The 19,377-nt window shown below is 40.5% G+C and overlaps 2 protein-coding genes across 4 annotated transcripts in view; both read left to right on the top strand.

Annotated features, from left to right (window-relative positions):
- The first annotated feature begins 1,568 nt into the window (after positions 1-1,568).
- The window catches only part of LOC100701542 (C-C chemokine receptor type 2-like), a 36,106-nt gene continuing 18,297 nt past the window's right edge, over positions 1,569-19,377 (top strand). The window contains exons 1-3 of one of the 2 annotated variants that reach the window (XM_019364663.2): positions 1,589-1,804; positions 2,750-2,899; positions 3,113-4,728. In XM_019364663.2, coding sequence (XP_019220208.1) covers positions 1,798-1,804; positions 2,750-2,899; positions 3,113-4,011 — 1,056 coding nt within the window. In that variant the 5' untranslated portion in view covers positions 1,589-1,797 and the 3' untranslated portion in view covers positions 4,012-4,728. Of the gene's footprint in view, positions 1,805-2,749; positions 2,900-3,112; positions 4,729-19,377 lie in introns of those variants that run through there. The other variant, XM_025911428.1, reaches the window with a different exon arrangement.
- LOC100702087 (C-C chemokine receptor type 2) lies at positions 10,736-19,265 on the top strand. 2 transcript variants are annotated; one of them, XM_025911427.1, is made up of 4 exons: positions 10,736-10,873; positions 11,811-11,960; positions 12,174-13,088; positions 19,237-19,265. In XM_025911427.1, the coding sequence occupies exons 1-3, from the start codon at positions 10,867-10,869 to the stop codon at positions 13,070-13,072; spliced, it is 1,056 nt and encodes a 351-aa protein (XP_025767212.1). In that variant the 5' UTR covers positions 10,736-10,866; the 3' UTR covers positions 13,073-13,088; positions 19,237-19,265. The 2 variants fall into 2 exon arrangements, with proteins under 2 accessions (XP_025767212.1, XP_025767211.1); XM_025911426.1 differs by lacking the exon at positions 19,237-19,265 and having other exon boundaries at positions 12,174-13,290.

The raw sequence follows: 19,377 nt of genomic DNA, 5'->3' as shown, positions 1-19,377 counted from the left end.
CAATAAAGATGTCATCAGTTGTAAACATATTCAAGTACAATGAAGCTCTGAAGTTCCTGATAAGCTGTACTGAACATACAGTCAGTTTATTTAAGAAGTATATCTGAAAGAACAAAATATAAACTCTCCATCTGCAAACATTTTCGCCTCTCTTTTTTCTATTTCATATTAATGCTAATGGAAAAAAACTACACCACCACCTTAGTGTGGAGAATGTGAGTTTCAGGATAAGCAAGAAAAAGCCCATTATTTGCATACATTTTAAAAAGGAAAAGGACACGATGGGTCTTTCAAAAGGAAAAGTGGGGATTTCATATTTTCATATACAGTATATTAAAAAAAAGGCTCAAACAATATGACTGACAGCTTTGCCAAAATAACCAAAGTGTGTCACTGCATCCCCAAATACAAGTTTTAACTGTTCAATGCAAAGAAAAAAATATACATTTACTGCACACATCAATAAACTTGCCGTTCAACTGCACATGAACACAAATATCTAATCAGCCAATCATGTGGCAGCAACTCAGAGCATTTAGACCTGCAGACGTGGTCAAGTCAACCTGCTTAAGTTTAAAGTGAGCATCATAATAGGGAAGAAAATTGATTTCAGTTAAAGTTACAATGAACATGATGTGATTATTTGTGCCAGAAGGGCTGATCTGAATATTTAAGTGTGCAACCATCTCTAGTGTTTACAGAGAAAGGTACAGAAAAGCAACAATATACAGCCAGTCATCGTTGAGCTGTTATGATTGCAACATTAACTCAAATAAAAACTTGTTACAACCAAAGTATGTAGAAGAGCATATCTGAATGTATAATATACATTGATCTAGATGAGCTACAGTAGCAAAAGACCACACTCAATGGTGCTCAAATGGCTTCAACAATGGCTGTGGCTCAGGTGGTAGAGAAAATAAGCTACTGATGGCAAGGTTGGTGGTTCGATCCTTGGCTTCCCCAGTCTGCATGCCAAATATCCTTGGGCAAGGTACTAACCCCAAGTTGCCCTCCGAAGCGTTCATCGGAGTATGAATGTGTGTGTGTGTGTGAATGCAGTTTAGTTTGCACTTAAGTTTAGAAATGCTTGTATGAATGGGTGAATGAGGCATGTTGTATAGAGCACTTTGAGTACTCCGGAGAGTAGAAAAGCGCTATTTACCATTTACCACCGCAGCCTAAATCTAACAGACCAGCTTTGGGATGTGGCTGAACTGGAGGTTTGTCTTTATGAATGTGCAGCCACCAAATCTACAGCAGCTGCACGATGCTATGACATCAACATAAACCAAAATCTCTGAGGAATGCTTGCAGCACCTGTTGAAGGTAAAAGTGGGTCCAAACCAGTATTAGTGAGGCATAACAACTAAGGCTCCTCTAAGTGCACAGTGTGTGATACTGAGCAGTGGTGTACATTAATGAGTCCAAGAAGAAAAACAAATAAAAATATTAACAATATTAATAATAATAAACCTCCTGTCACTTTAAGAAATAACAAGCACTCATTTTCTGAAGGTGTGAATTTGTGTCACCATTTTATCTTTTGTGCTTTGATCCATTTTCTGTCAGTCTAGATTTAGGGCAGACTCCTGATAAAGATCAGATTTGGGGACGTACAGGAAACAACATCTTTTTTTTCCTTTTCTGTTCTCATCAGTAGGGGACTGCAAAACTTTTGATAGTCAGTTCATTTCTGCACATCTAAAGGGATCACATCAGTAAACGGGGAACAGGAGCCTTGAAGTATAATTCCTGACTTGACCTGGTTGGAAGAGCCATCACTCAGATATCACAATGTCAGGTAATTATCTTTCAACATTAATCCACAATTTAGACTATTTAAAGTGTCATGTTTTACAGAGTTCTTGGAAATTTACTTGGGTTGTGAAGTGTAATGTTTAAGGCTGCACGCACAGAGATCTAAAACCAAATGCTGTGACTGAAACTATGTCAAAGCTACTTCATGATTTCTAATTTCATGTTTAATCTAGAGATCTTATTTTTACTGCTGTTTTTTTAATAGTAGATGAAAACATATAAAATTTATTCCCTGCCACAATGCTTTAATACGACTTTTACACCTGCTGTTATCTCCATTCATGTATCTGTTATTTTCATAATAATTATAATAGTAATTTTGAAAAATCCCCGTAATAGTGTTGAAAAATGTCAAATGAGCCAAAAAAACAAAGCAAAAAACAAGTCTACATGAAAAATCATAATAACACAGATAAACAAAATGAAATAGTCTGTCCTGGGGTTTATAGCTGTATACCATCTAATGAATTTTAATCCTCATAAAACCAGTTTTCAGATTAAATCCTGTTTTTATAAAGTTTTGGCTCAATGATAATGTTCCCAAGAGGGAGTACCAATGAGCACCAATAGGTGGCAAAATCACCCCCACTGTCAACAGCCTGGGGGGCCAAACCAGCAGACCTGAATGGATTATTTGTGGTGCTCATAGCAAAGGAAAATCGCCTTTAAAACAGAAACATGTCATCAATAACAGGTTGGCAATTGGACCGGTACTTGATAAGGGTTGAAACAGCATTACGAAACCAAACCTAACACTTTGATGCAATGAGCATTCAAAAATAAATCCAGTTAACCTCCAATGATAGCATCTGTTTACAGCAGTATAGAAGTCATTGATATACTGTTATGCACCTCAATTGTCGTAGCCTGTGCTTAAATTAATAGAAATAATAATGTTAATAATAAATCTTTCTCTCTCTTTCTGCAGAAGAATACACCACGTGCTATGATTACCAAGATTGCTTTGAGTTTCCTAACTGCACAGACTGTTCTCCTACCAACGTAAGTGATGTAAAGGACTTCAACAAAGTGTTTCTCACCACTCTCTACAGTTTGGTTTTCATCATGGGCTTCATAGGTAGGTGTGTCCTCATGTGTGTATGCTGTGGAGATTATGGATTGTTTTTACACATTGCACAGATCTGCTTTTCTGGGAATTTCCAACTTGCGAACTTTTAACTATGTATGCAGGTGTGTGTATGTGAGACACACAGATGAAACGGGAAAGAGAGAATATTATTCTACATGTAACAGTGTGACAGGTACACTTATTGTGTCTTTTCTCCCAAAGGTAATGGACTAGTGGTGTATGTCCTGGTGAAGCACCGCAATCAGTGCAACCTGACAGACATCTGCCTCTTCAACCTGGCTCTCTCTGACCTCCTCTTCGTCTTCACGCTGCCTTTCTACTCTCACTATGCCAGGGTCGGCCAGTGGACTTTTGGAGACTTCATGTGCCGTTTGATCTCCGGATCTCACCACATTGGCTTCTTCAGCAGCATCTTCTTCATGGTTGTCATGACGCTGGACCGCTACATGATCATTGTGCACGCTCACAGGGTTGCACGTTATCGCACAAAGAGGGCAGCCATCATTCTGACCGTGCTCATTTGGATGCTGAGCTTGTTTGTCTCTCTGCCGGATTTTATCTTCAGAAAGGCAAAAGCACAGGAATCCCAAGGAGTGGAGTGTGACTATCCTGACGAGAGCGAAATATGGGAGCGTTATGATTTGTTTACCACAAATGTGCTGGGTCTTGTGATTCCCTTGCTGGTGATGGTAGGTTGCTACTCCAGGATCATCCCCACACTGGTGAGCATGAGGACCGCAAAGAAGCACCGCATCGTCAAGCTGATCATCTGTATAGTGGTTGCATTTTTCTTACTCTGGGCTCCATATAACATTTCCCTTTTCCTAAAGTTCCTCCTGGAAAAAGAAATAATCCTCAATGATAAAGTCTTGGACGAAAATATAAGGCTGTCAATAACAGTGACTGAAGCCTTTGCTTACACTCACTGCTGTCTGAATCCCATCATATACGCTTTTGTGGGAGAGAAGTTTATGAGACGAGCCTTGCAGCTGCTGACAAAGTTGGTGCCTGGTTACCGCAGAGATCTGACAGACAGCTCATTCAGGAGAAGCTCAGTTATGTCCAGGGGCTCTGAAATCACCTCCACCTTTAAATTGTAGAAGGTGGAGGACAGTTGTAAGTATTTTGTCATGAATGTTTCACCCTGTTATTACTGCAGACCGTGCCTTTTTCATGTTTGTTTTGTTCATTTGGGAGCGTTATTTGACAAATACGACAGTGTTCTTCACCTGTCTGTCACCTTCAAAATGTGTCTCTACACTTTTGGATCTTTTGAATTTACAGCAATTTTTTTTTTTTTCCTGACGGTTAGATTGTAAATGTGCTCAATACTTCTTTAATGCCTTTAATGTGTGTTAGCACTGCCGATTTACAGAATCTTAATTACCTTATACTCTAATGCTCTTCTTTCTTCTGCTCAGGTTAAATTAAACTTGCTGGTCTGTTAAACTGAACCTGCTGTTTTACAGCAACCTGTAACAGTTTGCTTAATTCTTCAGAGATCTTTTATGAGCCTTACATGTTTGCAGAAACACACCAAAAACAGCATAAAACTATTTCAGATCTTGATTGTACAAAATGTGCACATTGTCTTACTGTTATTCACATTTCTAACTATTTCCACATTGTTTTCTGATGTTCAGCCTTTTATAGTTCTTTTGTTTGTTGTATTATGTTATGGTTCCTTGTATTTGTCGCTATTTGCCAGTGGAGTTGACTCCTATCCTGATTTTGTATTATCGCTTTGTTAAGACAATAAATGATACAGCAGATCCTCCACTTCTGTCAAATAAAGGTCATGAAGTTCATTCGGAGAAGAATATTTGCAGTGATCATGTTCTTTTATTTCTCACTCTTACTGCAATGACAAATTCTGTACACAGTCCTGAAAAGAGAGAAGATCAAACGTTCTATGAGATGGTCTCAGATTAATTTACTACTGCAGGTAATTCTTCACTATCGTAAAACCATATGATCTAAAACATGGCACCATAAGTGGTGCAAAAACTACAATAAAGATGTCATCAATTGTAAACATATTCAAGTAAAATGAAGCTCTGAAGTTCCTGATAAGCTGTACTGAACATACAGTCAGTTTATTTAAGAAGTATATCTGAAAGAACAAAATATAAACTCTCCATCTGCAAACATTTTCGCCTCTCTTTTTTCTATTTCATATTAATGCTAATGGAAAAAAACTACACCACCGCCTTAGTGTGGGGAATGTGAGTTTCAGGATAAGCAAGAAAAAGCCCATTATTTGCATACATTTTAAAAAGGAAAAGGACACGATGGGTCTTTCAAAAGGAAAAATGGAGAAGTCTTTTTCGCTGCATCAAAAGTTCCTGACTAAATAGTTCAGCAATCTGAACATAATCTTTGTTCCATGTAAGCGTCAAAGAAAAGGGGATTTCATATTTTCATATACAGTATGTTAAAAAAAAAAGAGGTTCAAACAATATGAGTGACAGCTTTGCCAAAATAACCAAAGTGTGTCACTGCATCCCCAAATACAAGTTTAAACTGTTCAATGCAAAGAAAAAAAGAAAAACTAAACAATTACTGCACACATCAATAAACTTGCCCGTTCAACTGCACATGAACACAAATATCTAATCAGCCAATCATGTGGCAGCAAATCAGAGCATTTAGACCTGCAGACGTGGTCAAGTCAACCTGCTTAAGTTTAAAGTGAGCATCATAATAGGGAAGAAAGTTGATTTCAGTTAAAGTTACAATGAACATGATGTGATTATTTGTGCCAGAAGGGCTGATTTGAATATTTAAATGTGCAACCATCTCTAGTGTTTACAGAAAATGGTCCAGAAAAGCAACAATATACAGCCAGTCATTGTTGAGCTGGTACGATTGCAACATTAACTCAAATAAAAACTTGTTACAACCAAAATATGTAGAAGAGCAGTTTGCACTACACAGTTTGGACAACTGAAGGCTGGAAAATGTCGTCAGTTCATATTATTCTTGAATTCTGCTTCCATACTTGGATGGCAGGGACATGATGTCAGATGTTAGAATTTGGTATAGACAACATAAAAGGATGGAGCGATCCTGTCTTGTATCAACAGTTCATGGTGTTACTGGTGGTGTAATGGTGTGGGGGATATTTTTGTGGAAACGTTTGTGACCCTCAGCACCAACTGAGCATTCTGAGTATTGCTGTTGACTATGTGCGTCTCTTCATCACTGTAGAGTTTTCATCTTCTGATGGCTGAATCCAGCAGGAGCACCCACCATGTTTGAGTTCAAATAACCTCATACTATTATATTTACATGACAAGTTCAATGTGATCAAAAGGCTTCCACAGCCACCACAGCCTAAATCTAATAGACCAGCTTTAGGATGTGGCTGAACTGGAGGTTTGTTATCATGAATGTGCTGCCACCAAATCTACAGCAACTGCACAATTTTATCACATCAGCATGGAACCAGAATTTCAATTCAATTCAATTTTATTTATATAACGCCAAATCACAACAACATTCATCTCAAGGTGCTTTATATTGTTAGGTAGACCCTACAGTAATACATACAGAAAAGAACTCAACAATCAAATGACTCCCTATGAGCAAGGACTTTGGCGACAGTGCGAAGGGAAAACTCCCTTTTAACAGGAAGAAACCTCCGGCAGAACCAGGCTCAGGGAGGGGCGGGGCCATCTGCTGCAACCGGTTGGGGTGAGAGACGGAAGACAGGACAGAAGGCATGCTGTGGAAGAGAGACAGAGATTAATAACAAGTAAGATTCGATGCTGAGAGGTCTATTCACACATAGTGAGTGAAAAGGGTGACTGAAAGGGAAAAACTCAATGCATCATGGGAATCCCCCAGCAGCCTATGCCTATTGCAGCATGACCAAGGGAGAATTCAGGGTCACCTGTGTTAGGTTTATGTTGGCACAAACCTATTGCTGGAACAGCCGAGACAATTCTACTACAATGGCGAAAGCAAGGCGCAAGTCACCAGAGCTCTTTGTGTGATCTCGTGCACAAGAGAGATGACCGAGACGAGCGCTGTTCCTGGCACTCAAACCCCAGTCACTCTCAGTCAGCTCTCCCGTAGCACTGCTCTTTATTGTGGTTACATGAATATGCATAGTCTCATTAAAATGTGACATCTCAACCAGGCATATATGTGAACAAAGAGTACCTCGTCTGTGTGTAGGTATGTGTGTGTGTGTGTGTGTGTGTGTATGTGTCAAAATATGACCCTGTGAACAACTCCCCAAAGCTGGTGCTAGGAGTCCAGCGGTCCACCTAAACAAAGGTCTCTTATACTTAAACAGATGCAGAGTAGGTGTCCTCCCATAGTATAAATCAGAGAGAGAAGGTACAACCTCTCTCATGACGTTAGGATGTGTGTGGTGCATGCCAGACTACTCTGGAACGCACACAGAGTGTTTGCAGACCACTAAGAATCAGACATTCTATCAATATGCAATCGATTATATACCTCTAAACATTATTGATTATATGTTTCTAAGTACAAATGACAATCATAAAATATCACTCCAACAACCTGGTCCAGCCCTAACTATATGCTTTGGCAAAAAGGAAAGTTTTAAGCCTAATCTTAAAAGTAGAGATAGTGTCTGTCTCCCGAATCCAAACTGGAAGCTGGTTCCATAGAAGAGGGGCCTGAAAACTGAAGGCTCTGCCTCCCATTCTACTTTTAAATACTCTAGGAAAAACAAGTAAGCCTGCAGTGCAAGAGCGAAGTGCTCTAATAGGGTGATATGGTACTACAAGGTCATTAAGATAAGATGGGGCCTGATTATTTAAGACCTTGTATGTGAGGAGCAGGATTTTGAATTCAATTCTGGATTCAACAGGGAGCCAATGAAGTGAAGCCAATACAGGAGAAATATGCTCTCTCTTTCTAGTCCCTGTCAGGACTCTTGCTGCAGCATTTTGGATTAACTGAAGGCTTTTCAGGGAGTTTTTATGACTTCCAATAGTGAATTACAGTAGTCCAGCCTGGAAGTAATAAATGCATGAACTAGTTTTTCAGCGTCACTCTGAGACAGGATATTTCTAATTTTAGAGATGCTGTGCAAATGGAAGAAAGCAGTCCTACATATTTGTTTAATATGTGCATTGAAGGACATGTCTTGGTCAAAAATCACTCCAAGGTTCCTCACAGTGTTACTGGAGGCCAAGGTAATGCCATCCAGAGTAAGAATCTGCTTAGATACCATATTTCTAAGATTTTCAGGGCCGAGTACAATAACCTCAGTTTTATCTGAATTAAGGAGCAGGACGTTAGCGGCCATCCAGGTCTTTATGTCTTTAAGACATTCCTGCAGTTTAACTAATTGGTGTGTGTTACCTGGCTTCATGGATAGATAGAGTTGGGTGTCATCTGCATAGCAGGGAAAATGTATACTATGTCTTCTGACAATACTGCCTAAGGGAAGCATGTATAATGTAAGCAGAATTGGTCCTAGCACTGAACCCTGTGGAACTCCATAATTAACCTCAGTGTATGAAGAAGACTGTCCATTTACATGAACAAATTGAAGTCTATTAGATAGATATGATACAAACCACTGCAGTGCAGTACCTGTAATACCTACAGCATGCTCTAATCGCTCTAATAGGATATTATGGTCAACAGTATCGAACGCTGCGCTGAGGTCTAGCAGGACAAGCACAGAGACGAGTCCACTGTCAGAGGCCATAAGAAGATCATTTGTAACCTTCACTAAAGCTGTTTCTGTGCTGTGATGAGCTCTGAAACCTGACTGAAACTCTTCAAATAAACCATTTCTCTGCAGATGATCTGTTAGCTGTTTGACAACTACTCTTTCAAGGATTTTTGATATGAAAGGAAGGTTGGAGATTGGTTGATCATGTTTAAGATTGAAGCATTAATTAATGGCAGGACTTCTTTGAGCAGTCTTGTAGGAATGGGGTCTAAAAGACACGTTGATGTTTGGAGGAAGTAATTATTGAAGTTTACTCAGAAAGATCAATTGGAGAAAAAGAGTCTAAATGAATATCAATGGTACTGAAAGTAGCTGTAGATAATATTAAATCTGTGAGATGGTTTGTGGGTAATTTTTTCTCTAATGATTAAAATTTTATTTGTGGTCGGCTGAGTAGAGCTCTGACTTTTTGTCAGCCTGGCTACAGTGCTGAAGAGAAACCTGGGGTTGTTCTTATTTTCTTCAAACGGTGATGAATAGTAAGATGTTCTGACTTTGTGGAGGGCTTTCTTATAAAGCAACAACTATTTCTCCAGGCTAAATGATGATCTTCTAAATTTGTGACATGCCATTTCCTCTCCAGCTTACGAGTTATCTGCTTTAGGCTACGTGTTTGAGAATTATACCACGGAGTCAAGTACTTTTGATTTGAGGCCTTAGTTTTTACAGGAGCTACAGTATCCAGAGTCGTATTTTAGCGAGGAGGCAAAGTTATTAACAAGATAATCGACCTCTGTTGGAGTAGCGTTTAGGTAGTTGCTCTGATCTATCTTGTGCAGTGGGATTTCTCTTTAATGTATTGTATTAATGAAGATGCTTTTGATGTCACTTAGTTTTAGTGTGTTTGATTCACACCTTATTCACACTGGGAAACAGATGGTGGGAGCCTGGTGAGTGTGTCTCAGGAAATGGAAGTTCACATGGGAAAGTTTGAGCCGAGAGTGGGCGAGATTTTCACAGGTGATAGAGTTTTCCTGTTTAGAGCCAAGGTTTTAACTACAACTGTAAAAGCCTTTTGTTCCCTGACTGTGTTTAAAAGGGACCTGAACTGTTCGTTGTCAGAGACAGCTCTCAGTTCCCCCCGACTGACGTTTCTCCTCATGCATGGGAAATAAAAGTGTTGGGTTTTAACTGCTCATCGTGTCTGCAGGCCTTGTTAACAAATTTCCACAACACTTGGTACAGGGCATTGAAGATGATAACAGTAGGTGGATTATATTCTTAAACTTAATTAAAGCGCTTTCAGAAAGACATCTACTGTGATTAAGTCTACTCCCCACTGCTGTTTAATCAATTATTGTAAATGTAAATGTTATCAGGAGATGATCAGACAAGAGAGGGTTTTCAGGAAACACTGTTAAATGTTTAGTTTCTTAAAACAAGATCTAGAGTGTGATTAAAGTGGTGGGTGGGTTCTTTCACATTTTGACAGAAGCATCTACGTGGATGTTAAAATCACCCACAATAATTATTTTATCTGAGCTGAGCACTACATCAGATAAAAAGTCTGAGATACCAGACATAAACTCGGTAGACGATAGATGATAACAAATAAGACTGGTTTTTGAGTTTTACAGCTGGGGTGGACAAGGATAAGCATCATGCTTTCAAATGAACTAAATGGTGTGAAAAATTGCTGCCACACCGCCCCCCCGGCCTGTGGTTCGAGATTTCTGGTAGTTAGAGTGACTCGGGGGTGTTGATTCATTTAAACTAACATAATCATCCTGGATCTCTAAGGAATGCTTGCACCACCTGTTGAAGGTAAAAGTAGTAGTCCCAGTATTAGTGAGGCATAACAACTAAAGTCTCCTGTAAGTGCACAGTGTGTGATATTGGACAGTGGTGTACATTAATGAGTCCAAGAAGAAAAGAAATAGTATCAGTAACAATATTAATAATAATAAACCTCCTGTCACTTTAAGAAATAACAAGCACTCATTTTCTGAAGGTGTGAAGATGTGTCTCTATTTGATCTGTTGTGCTTTGAACCATTTTCTGGCAGTCTAGATTTAGGGCAGACTCCTGATAAAGATCAGATTTGGGGACGTACAGGAAACAACATCTTTTTTTTCCTTTTCTGTTCTCATCAGTAGGGGACTGCAGAACTTTTGATAGTCAGTTCATTTCTGCACATCTAAAGGGATCACATCAGTAAACGAGTTAAGGGAGCCTTGTAGTGTAATTCCTGACTTGACCTGGTTGGAAGAGCCATCACTGAGATATCACAATGTCAGGTAATTATCTTTCAACAGTAATCCACAATTTAGACTATTTAAAGTGTCATGTTTTACAGAGTTCTTGGAAATTTACTTGGGTTGTGAAGTGTAATGTTTAAGTCTGCACGCACATCTAAAACCAAATGCTGTGACTGAAACTATGTCAAAGCTACTTCATGATTTCTAATTTCATGTTTAATCTAGAGATCTTATTTTTACTGTTGTTTTTTTAATAGTAGATGAAAACATATAAAATTTATTCATTGCCACAATGCCTTAATATGACTTTTACCTGCTGTTATCTCCATCCATATATCTGTTCTTTTTCAGAATAAAATAGTAATTTTGTGAAATCCCGGTAATGGTGTTGAAAAATTTCAAATGTCCAAAAACGAAAACAAAAAACAAGTCTACATGAAAAATCACAATAAGATAGATAAACAAAGTAAATGAAATAGTCTGTCCTGGGGTTTATAGCTGTATACCATGTAGTGAATTTTAATCCTCATAAAACCAGTTTTCAGATTAAATCCTGTTTTTATAAAGTTTGGCTCAATGATAATTTTCCCAAGAGGGAGTACCAATGAGCACCAATAGGTGGCAAAATCACCCCCACTGTCAACAGCCTGGGGGGCCAAACCAGCAGACCTGAATGGATTATTTGTGGTGCTCATAGCAAAGGAAAACCTCCTTTAAAACAGAAACATGTCATCAGCAATAGGTTGGCAATTCAACTGGCACTTGATAAGGGTTGAAACGGCATTACGAAACCAAACCTAACACTTTGATGCAATGAGCACTCAAAAATAAATCCAGTTAACCGCCAACGATAGCATCTGTTTACAGCAGTATAGAAGTCATTGATATACTGTTATGCACCTCAATTGTCGTAGCCTGTGCTTAAATTAATAGAAATAATAATGTTAATAATAAATCTTTCTCTCTCTTTCTGCAGAAGAATACACCACGTGCTATGATTACCAAGATTGCTTTGACTTTCCTAACGGCACAGACTGTTCTCCTACCAACGTAAGTGATGTAAAGGACTTCAACAAAGTGTTTCTCACCACTCTCTACAGTTTGGTTTTCATCATGGGCTTCATAGGTAGGTGTGTCCTCTTGTGTGTATGCTGTGGAGATTATGGGTTGTTTTTACACATTGCACAGATCTGCTTTTCTGGGAATTTCCAACTTGCGAACTTTTAACTATGTATGCAGGTGTGTGTATGTGAGACACACAGATGAAACGGGAAAGAGAGAATATTATTCTACATGTAACAGTGTGACAGGTACACTTATTGTGTCTTTTCTCCCAAAGGTAATGGACTAGTGGTGTATGTCCTGGTGAAGCACCGCAATCAGTGCAACCTGACAGACATCTGCCTCTTCAACCTGGCTCTCTCTGACCTCCTCTTCGTCTTCACGCTGCCTTTCTACTCTCACTATGCCAGGGTCGGCCAGTGGACTTTTGGAGACTTCATGTGCCGTTTGATATCCGGTTCTTACCAGACTGGCTTCTTCAGCAGCATCTTCTTCATGGTTGTCATGACGCTGGACCGCTACATGATCATTGTGCACGCTCACAGGGTTGCACGTTATCGCACAAAGAGGGCTTCCATCATTCTGACCGTGCTCGTTTGGATGCTGAGCTTGTTTGTCTCTCTGCCGGATTTTATCTTCAGAAAGGCAAAAGAACAGGAATCCCAAGGAGTGCAGTGTGACTATCCTGACGAGAGCAAAATATGGGAGCGTTATGATTTGTTTACCACAAATGTGCTGGGTCTTGTGATTCCCTTGCTGGTGATGGTAGGTTGCTACTCCAGGATCATCCCCACACTGGTAAACATGAGGACCGCAAAGAAGCACCGCATCGTCAAGCTGATCATCTGCATAGTAGTTGCATTTTTCTTGCTCTGGGCCCCGTATAACATTTCCCTTTTCCTAAAGTTCCTCCTGGAAAAAGAAATAATCCTCAATGATAAAGTCTTGGACGAAAATATATGGCTGTCAATAACAGTGACTGAAGCCTTTGCTTACACTCACTGCTGTCTGAATCCCATCATATATGCTTTTGTGGGAGAGAAGTTTATGAGACGAGCCTTGCAGCTGCTGAAAAAGTTGATGCCTGGTTACCGCAGAGATCTGACAGACAGCTCATTCAGGAGAAGCTCAGTTATGTCCAGGGGCTCTGAAATCACCTCCTCTTTTAAACTGTAGAAGGTGGAGGACAGTTGTAAGTATTTTGTCATGAATGTTTCACCCTGTTATTACTGCAGACCGTGCCTTGTTCATGTTCTTTTTGTTCATTTGGTCACTTCTATTTGACAAATACGACAGTGTTCTTCACCTGTGTGGCACCTTCAAAATGTGTCTCTACACTTTTTGACCTTTTGAATTTACAGCAATTATTTGCCCCTGACTTTTGCCCCTATGAATCCGGGGGGGGGGGGGGGGGGGGGGGGGGGGGGTATGCGAGGTGGACAAATGAACTGAATCATTTCTTTAACAGGTTTGATTCATCCAGGATGCAGTCTCCAACATCGGCTGCAGACTCACCCAGAATCTTAATTACCTTCGACTCCAATGCTCTTCCTTTTTCTGCTCAGGTTAAATTAAACTTGCTGGTCTCCTAAACCGAACCTGCTGCTTTACAGCAACCTGTAACAGTTTGCTTAATTCTTCAGACATCTTTTATGAGCCTTACATGTTTGCAAAAACACACCAAAAAGAGCACAAAACTATTTCAGATCTTTGTTGTACAAAATGTGCACATTGTCTTACTGTAATTCACATTTCTAACTATTTCCACATTATTTTCTGATGTTCAGCCTTTTATAGTTCTTTTGTTTGTTGTATTATGTTATGGTTCCTTATATTTGTCGCTATTTGCCAGTGGAGTTGACTCCTATCCTGATTTTGTATTATCGCTTCGTTAAGACAATCAATGATACAGCAGATCCTCCACTTCTGTCAAATAAAGGTCATGAAGTGCATTGTTCATTCGGAGAAGAATATTTGCAGTGATCATGTTCTTTTATTTCTCATGACAAATTCTGTACACAGTCATGAAAACAGAGGAGATCAAACATTTCATGAGATGATCTCAGATTAATTTACTATGCAGGTAATTCTTCACTATCGTAAAACAGCAGCATGATCTAATACATGGCACCATAAGTGGTGCAAAAACTACAATAAAGATGTCATCAATTGTAAACATATTCAAGTAAAATGAAGCTCTGAAGTTCCTGATAAGCTGTACTGAACATACAGTCAGTTTATTTAAGAAGTATATCTGAAAGAACAAAATATAAACTCTCCATCTGCAAACATTTTCCCCTCTCTTTTTTCTATTTCATATTAATGCTAATGGGAAAAAAACTACACCACCACCTTAGTGTGGGGAATGTGAGTTTCAGGATAAGCAAGAAAAAGCCCATTATTTGCATACATTTTAAAAAGGAAAAGGACACGATGGGTCTTTCAAAAGGAAAAGTGGAGAAGTCTTTTTTGCTGCATCAAAAGTTCCTGACTAAATAGTTCAGCAATCTGAACATCATGTTTGTTCCATGTAAGCGTCAAAGAAAAGGGGATTTCATATTTTCATAAGATAAGACAAGATAACCTTTATTAGTCCCACACATGGGAAATTTGTTGTGTCACAGCAGAAAGTGGACAATGGCCCCACTGTCTCATGTGTAGGTGTGATAGAGCATAAGGCCCACTTGTAGTGCAAATGCATACAACTAAGTGACAGGAGTACTCTTTTTATACTAAAGTGAGAAAGTGGTATTACTATTACCAATGTGATATTATTAAAATATATGATTAATATATCCGAAAAGAAATCTTCCACAACAGGAATCTCTCTGTTCCACATCGTGGGTGCCGCAGCCTGCCACTGAAGGAGGTGCTCAGTGCTGTCAGGGTCTCCTGTATGGGGTGGGAGATGTTGTCCAACAGCTTAGCCACCATTCTCCTGCACTCACCACCTTCACAGGGTCCAGAGGGCATCCTAGAACAGAGCTGGCCCTCCGGATCAGCCTGTTCAGTCTCTTCCTGTCCCCAGCAGAGATGCTGCCACCCCAGCAGATCACACCGTAAAAGATGGTTGAGGCCACCCACCACAGAGTCATAGGCGATGTCCACACTAATACATTTTCATTTGAAAACACATCTTTTTCTCTCCGTTTTGGCCTTCCGTCCACACTGAGACAGCGTTTTTGGTCAAGGAAAACAGAGCTTTTTGAAAATGCTCTCCAAAGCGGATACATTTGAAAACACTGTTTTCGCAGCGCAGTGTAGACTGCGTAAACGGTGACTTTTTAAAACGATGACTCGTTTTAGTCATATGATGCAGTCATGTGACCAACTAAACTAAGATAGCGGAAGGCATTATACATTAGTTGTATAGCTTTTCTTCAAATTCTTTAATTCTCAACCCTTTTACAACATTGTACTTTTATGTTACTCGCAGCAACAATCCACCTCATTGTCAGTCCATTTAAAAAACACAGTGCTTTTCCTCAACATTTTGCCGCAACGTTTCAAAGAGCCGGAAAGTAAATAAACGGCAGACAGAAATAATGCAGGTCGAATCGTCTTACGTTTCACCCATGCGCAATACAGGAACATAGCAGTTTCGATTGTTTCAGTGTGGATGAACAACTGTTCAGAAACGCTTGAAAACGATAGAAAATGCCGTTTTCAAATTTATCCGGGCTAGTGTAGACGTAGCCATAGAAGGTCTTCAGGAGTTGACTCTTCACTCTGAAAGACCTGAGTCTCCGCAGCAGGTACAGCCTGCTCTGCCATTTCGTGTTGAGGGCATCTGAATTACGAATCCAGTCCAGTTTATTGGTTAGATAAACACCAAGGTACCTGTAGCTATCCACAGCCTCAATATCCATACCTTGAATGTTTAGTGGTTGCAGCGGAGGATGTTTGTGCCTGCGGAAGTCTACCACCAGCTCCTTGGTTTTACTGGTGTTGATCTGGAGGTAGTTCTCCTAGCACTAGTCCACAAAGTCTTGGGTCAGTTCTCTGTACTCCCTTTCGTCCCCATCAGTGTTGAGGGCGACAATTGCAGAGTCATCAGAGAACTTCTGAAGAAAGCACTGGGTGGAGTTGTTGGAGAAGTTTGCAGTGTAGATGGTAAAAAGGAATGGAGCCAGAACCGTTCCCTGTGGCGCCCCCGTACTGCTGACAACCCTGTCCGACACACAGCCCTGAGTTCTCACATGCTTTGGTCGGTCGGTGAGGTAGTCCAGAATCCATGATGTAAGGTGATGGTCCACTCCTAAGTTCTCCAGCTTGTCCTTCAGGACAGTGGGAAGAATGGTGTTGAAGGCACTGGAGAAATCAAAGAGCATGATTCTCACAGTGCTCCCACCGGTCTCCAGGTGAGAGAGGTAACGATGTAGGAGGTGAATGATGGCATCATCCACTCCAATGCCAGGTTGGTAGGCAAACTGAAGTGGGTCCAGTGATGACCTCACCAGGGTCCGAAGCTGAGCCAGCACCAGCCGCTCCAGGGTCTTCATCAGGTAGGGAGTCAGAGCCACCGGCCTGTAGCTGTTGAGGTCCTTGGGACATGGAGTCTTTGGCACTGGTACAACACAAGAGGTTTTCCAGAGCTGTGGAACTCTCCCCAAGCTCAGGCTCAGGTTGAAGATGTGCTCGAACACCCCACACAATTGGTCTGCGCAAGACCTGACAACGCTTGAACTGATGTCATCTGGACCCGCTGCCTTCTTGACTTTAATCCTCCTCAGTTCCCTCCTAACCTGGGTGGTTGAGAGAGACAGGCCAGAGCCTTGTGGTGAATGTGTATTGGAGGATGTTGTTGGGGGTGGGGGGTAGTGAGCAGGGTGAGTAGAGTATGGGCTGGGTATCGTCATTGATTTCTAGAATCGATTCGATTCCGATTCACAAGGTCCCGAATCGATTCGATCCACGATTCGATTCAATTCAATTCGGGGAAATTTTGCCTCAGACAGTCAGAAATATTATAATTCAGATCATGCATCAGTACATTTCCATATTGCAGAATAATGCAGAAAACAGAGATTTTTAGACGGGAAACTGTTCTTGAAGTACACAGAGAGAGAGAGAGAGGGAGAGAGAAAGAGCTGTGCATGAAGTGTGATTTTATCGTGGTGGAAGCAAAACAGCAAAAGTAAGAGGGAATTCATGACGATGTTTATGTGAAGCTCAGTTTGGATCTTCTTTTGCTGCTGGTTCAGTCAATATTGTTTCGAGAATGATAAAACCTACAGATTCAGAATCTAGCGCAAAAAGGGTGTAAACACAAAGTGCGGACCCGCCGAAACATCAGAATCAGCGAGCTATCGGCTTCAGCCCCGACCGTGTCCATGCCGTCGGGTGAGAAAGGCAACATCTCGCTGATTCTAATCTGTCAGCGGGTCCGCGCTTTGTGTTTACATCTTTGTGCAGAATCCGTGTACCTGCTCTCATTTACTGTTTTAGCTGTTTGGTGGTTGTTGAAAATTTGTGAGGTTTAACCTCCCCAAATGCAAGGTTAAACTGTTCCATTCAAAGAAAAACTATACATTTACTGCACATATCAATAAACATGCCTGTTCAATTGCACATAAACAGAAATATCTAATTAGCCAAACAAGTGGCAGCAACTCAGAACATTTAGACCTGCACACATGGTCAAGTCAACCTGCTGAAGTTCAAAGTGAGCATCATAATAGGGAAGAAATTCAATTTAATTTCTGTTTATCATAACGTGGTTGTTTGTGCCAGAGGGGCTGAAAATGTCTTGTTGATGGAGAAGACCCAGACTTCTGACACAGACAGCTGACACAAATGCACCAGTAACTCAAATAACAACTCGGTACGACCAAAGTATGCAGAAGAGCATCTCTCAATGCACAACACTTCAAATCTTGCAGTAGATGTGCTACAGCAACAGAAGACCACACTGGATGCAACGCTGTCAGATAAGAGTATGGGGAATGGCTTATTTGAAGAGTTTCAGTCAGGTTTCAGAGCCCATCACAGCACAGAAACAGCTTTAGTGAAGGTTACAAATGATCTTCTTATGGCCTCTGACAGTGGACTCATCTATGTGCTTGTCCTGCTTGACTTCAGTGCAGTATTCGATATTGTTGACCATAATATTCTATTAGTGCGATTAGAGCACGCTGTAGGTATTACAGGTACTGCGCTGCATATCTATCTAATAGACTCCTATTTTTTCATGTAAATGGAGAGTCCTCTTCACACACTAAGGTCAATTATGGTGTTCCACAGGGTTCAGTGCTAGGACCAATTCTGTTTACATTATACATGCTTCCCTTAGGCAGTATCGTCAGAAGACATAGTATACATTTTCACTGCTATGCAGATGACACCCAACTCTATCTATCTATGAAGCCAGGTAACACACACCAATTAGTTAAACTGCAGGAATGTCTTAAAGACATAAAGACCTGGATGGCCGCTAACTTTCTGCTCCTTAATTCAGATAAAACTGAGGTTATTGTACTCGGCCCTGAAAATCTTAGAAATATGGTATCTAACCAGATTCTTACTCTGGATGGCATTACCTTGGCCTCCAGTAATGCTGTGAGGAACCTTGGAGTCATTTTTGACCAGGACATGTCCTTCAACGCACATATTAAACAAATATGTAAGACCGCTTTCTTCCATTTGCGCAACATCTCTAAAATTAGAAATATCCTGTCTCAGAGTGACGCTGAAAAACTAGTTCATGCATTTATTACTTCCAGGCTGGACTACTGTAATTCTTTATTGGAAGTCATAAAAACTCCCTGAAAAGCCTTCAGTTAATCCAAAATGCTGCAGCAAGAGTACTGACAGGGACTAGAAAGAGAGAGCATATTTCTCCTGTATTGGCTTCTCTTCATTGGCTCCCTGTTAAATTCAGAATTGAATCCAAAATCCTGCTCCTCACATACAAGGTCTTAAATAATCAGACCCCATCTTATCTTAATGACCTTGTAGTACCATATCACCCTATTGGAGCACTTCGCTCTCGCATTGCAGGCTTACTTGTTGTTCCTAGAGTATTTAAAAGTAGAATGGGAGGCAGAGCCTTCAGTTTTCAGGCCCCTCTTCTATAGAACCAGCTTCCAGTTTGGATTCGGGAGACAGACACTATCTCTGCTTTTAAGATTAGGCTTAAAACTTTCCTTTTTGCCAAAGCATATAGTTAGGGCTGGACCAGGTGACCCTGAATCCTCCCTTAGTTATGCTGCAATAGACATAGGCTGCTGGCAGATTCCCATGAGTTTTTCCTTTCCAGTCACCTTTCTCACTCACTATGTGTTAACAGACCTCTCTGCATTTAAATATATCTGTTATTAATCTCTGTCTCTCTTCCACAGCATGTCTTTATCCTGTCTTCCTTCTCTCGCCCCAACCGGTTGCAGCAGATGGCCGCCCCTTCCCGAGCCTGGTTCTGCTGGAGGTTTCTTTTTGTTAAAAGGGAGTTTTTCCTTCCCACTGTCGCCAAAGTACTTGCTCAT

This window comes from Oreochromis niloticus, linkage group LG11 (genome assembly GCF_001858045.2).
Source record: "Oreochromis niloticus isolate F11D_XX linkage group LG11, O_niloticus_UMD_NMBU, whole genome shotgun sequence".
Taxonomy (NCBI): domain Eukaryota; kingdom Metazoa; phylum Chordata; class Actinopteri; order Cichliformes; family Cichlidae; genus Oreochromis; species Oreochromis niloticus.
The sequence above is the reverse complement of the archived record's forward strand: the minus strand, read 5'-3'. Positions and strand labels throughout refer to the sequence as shown.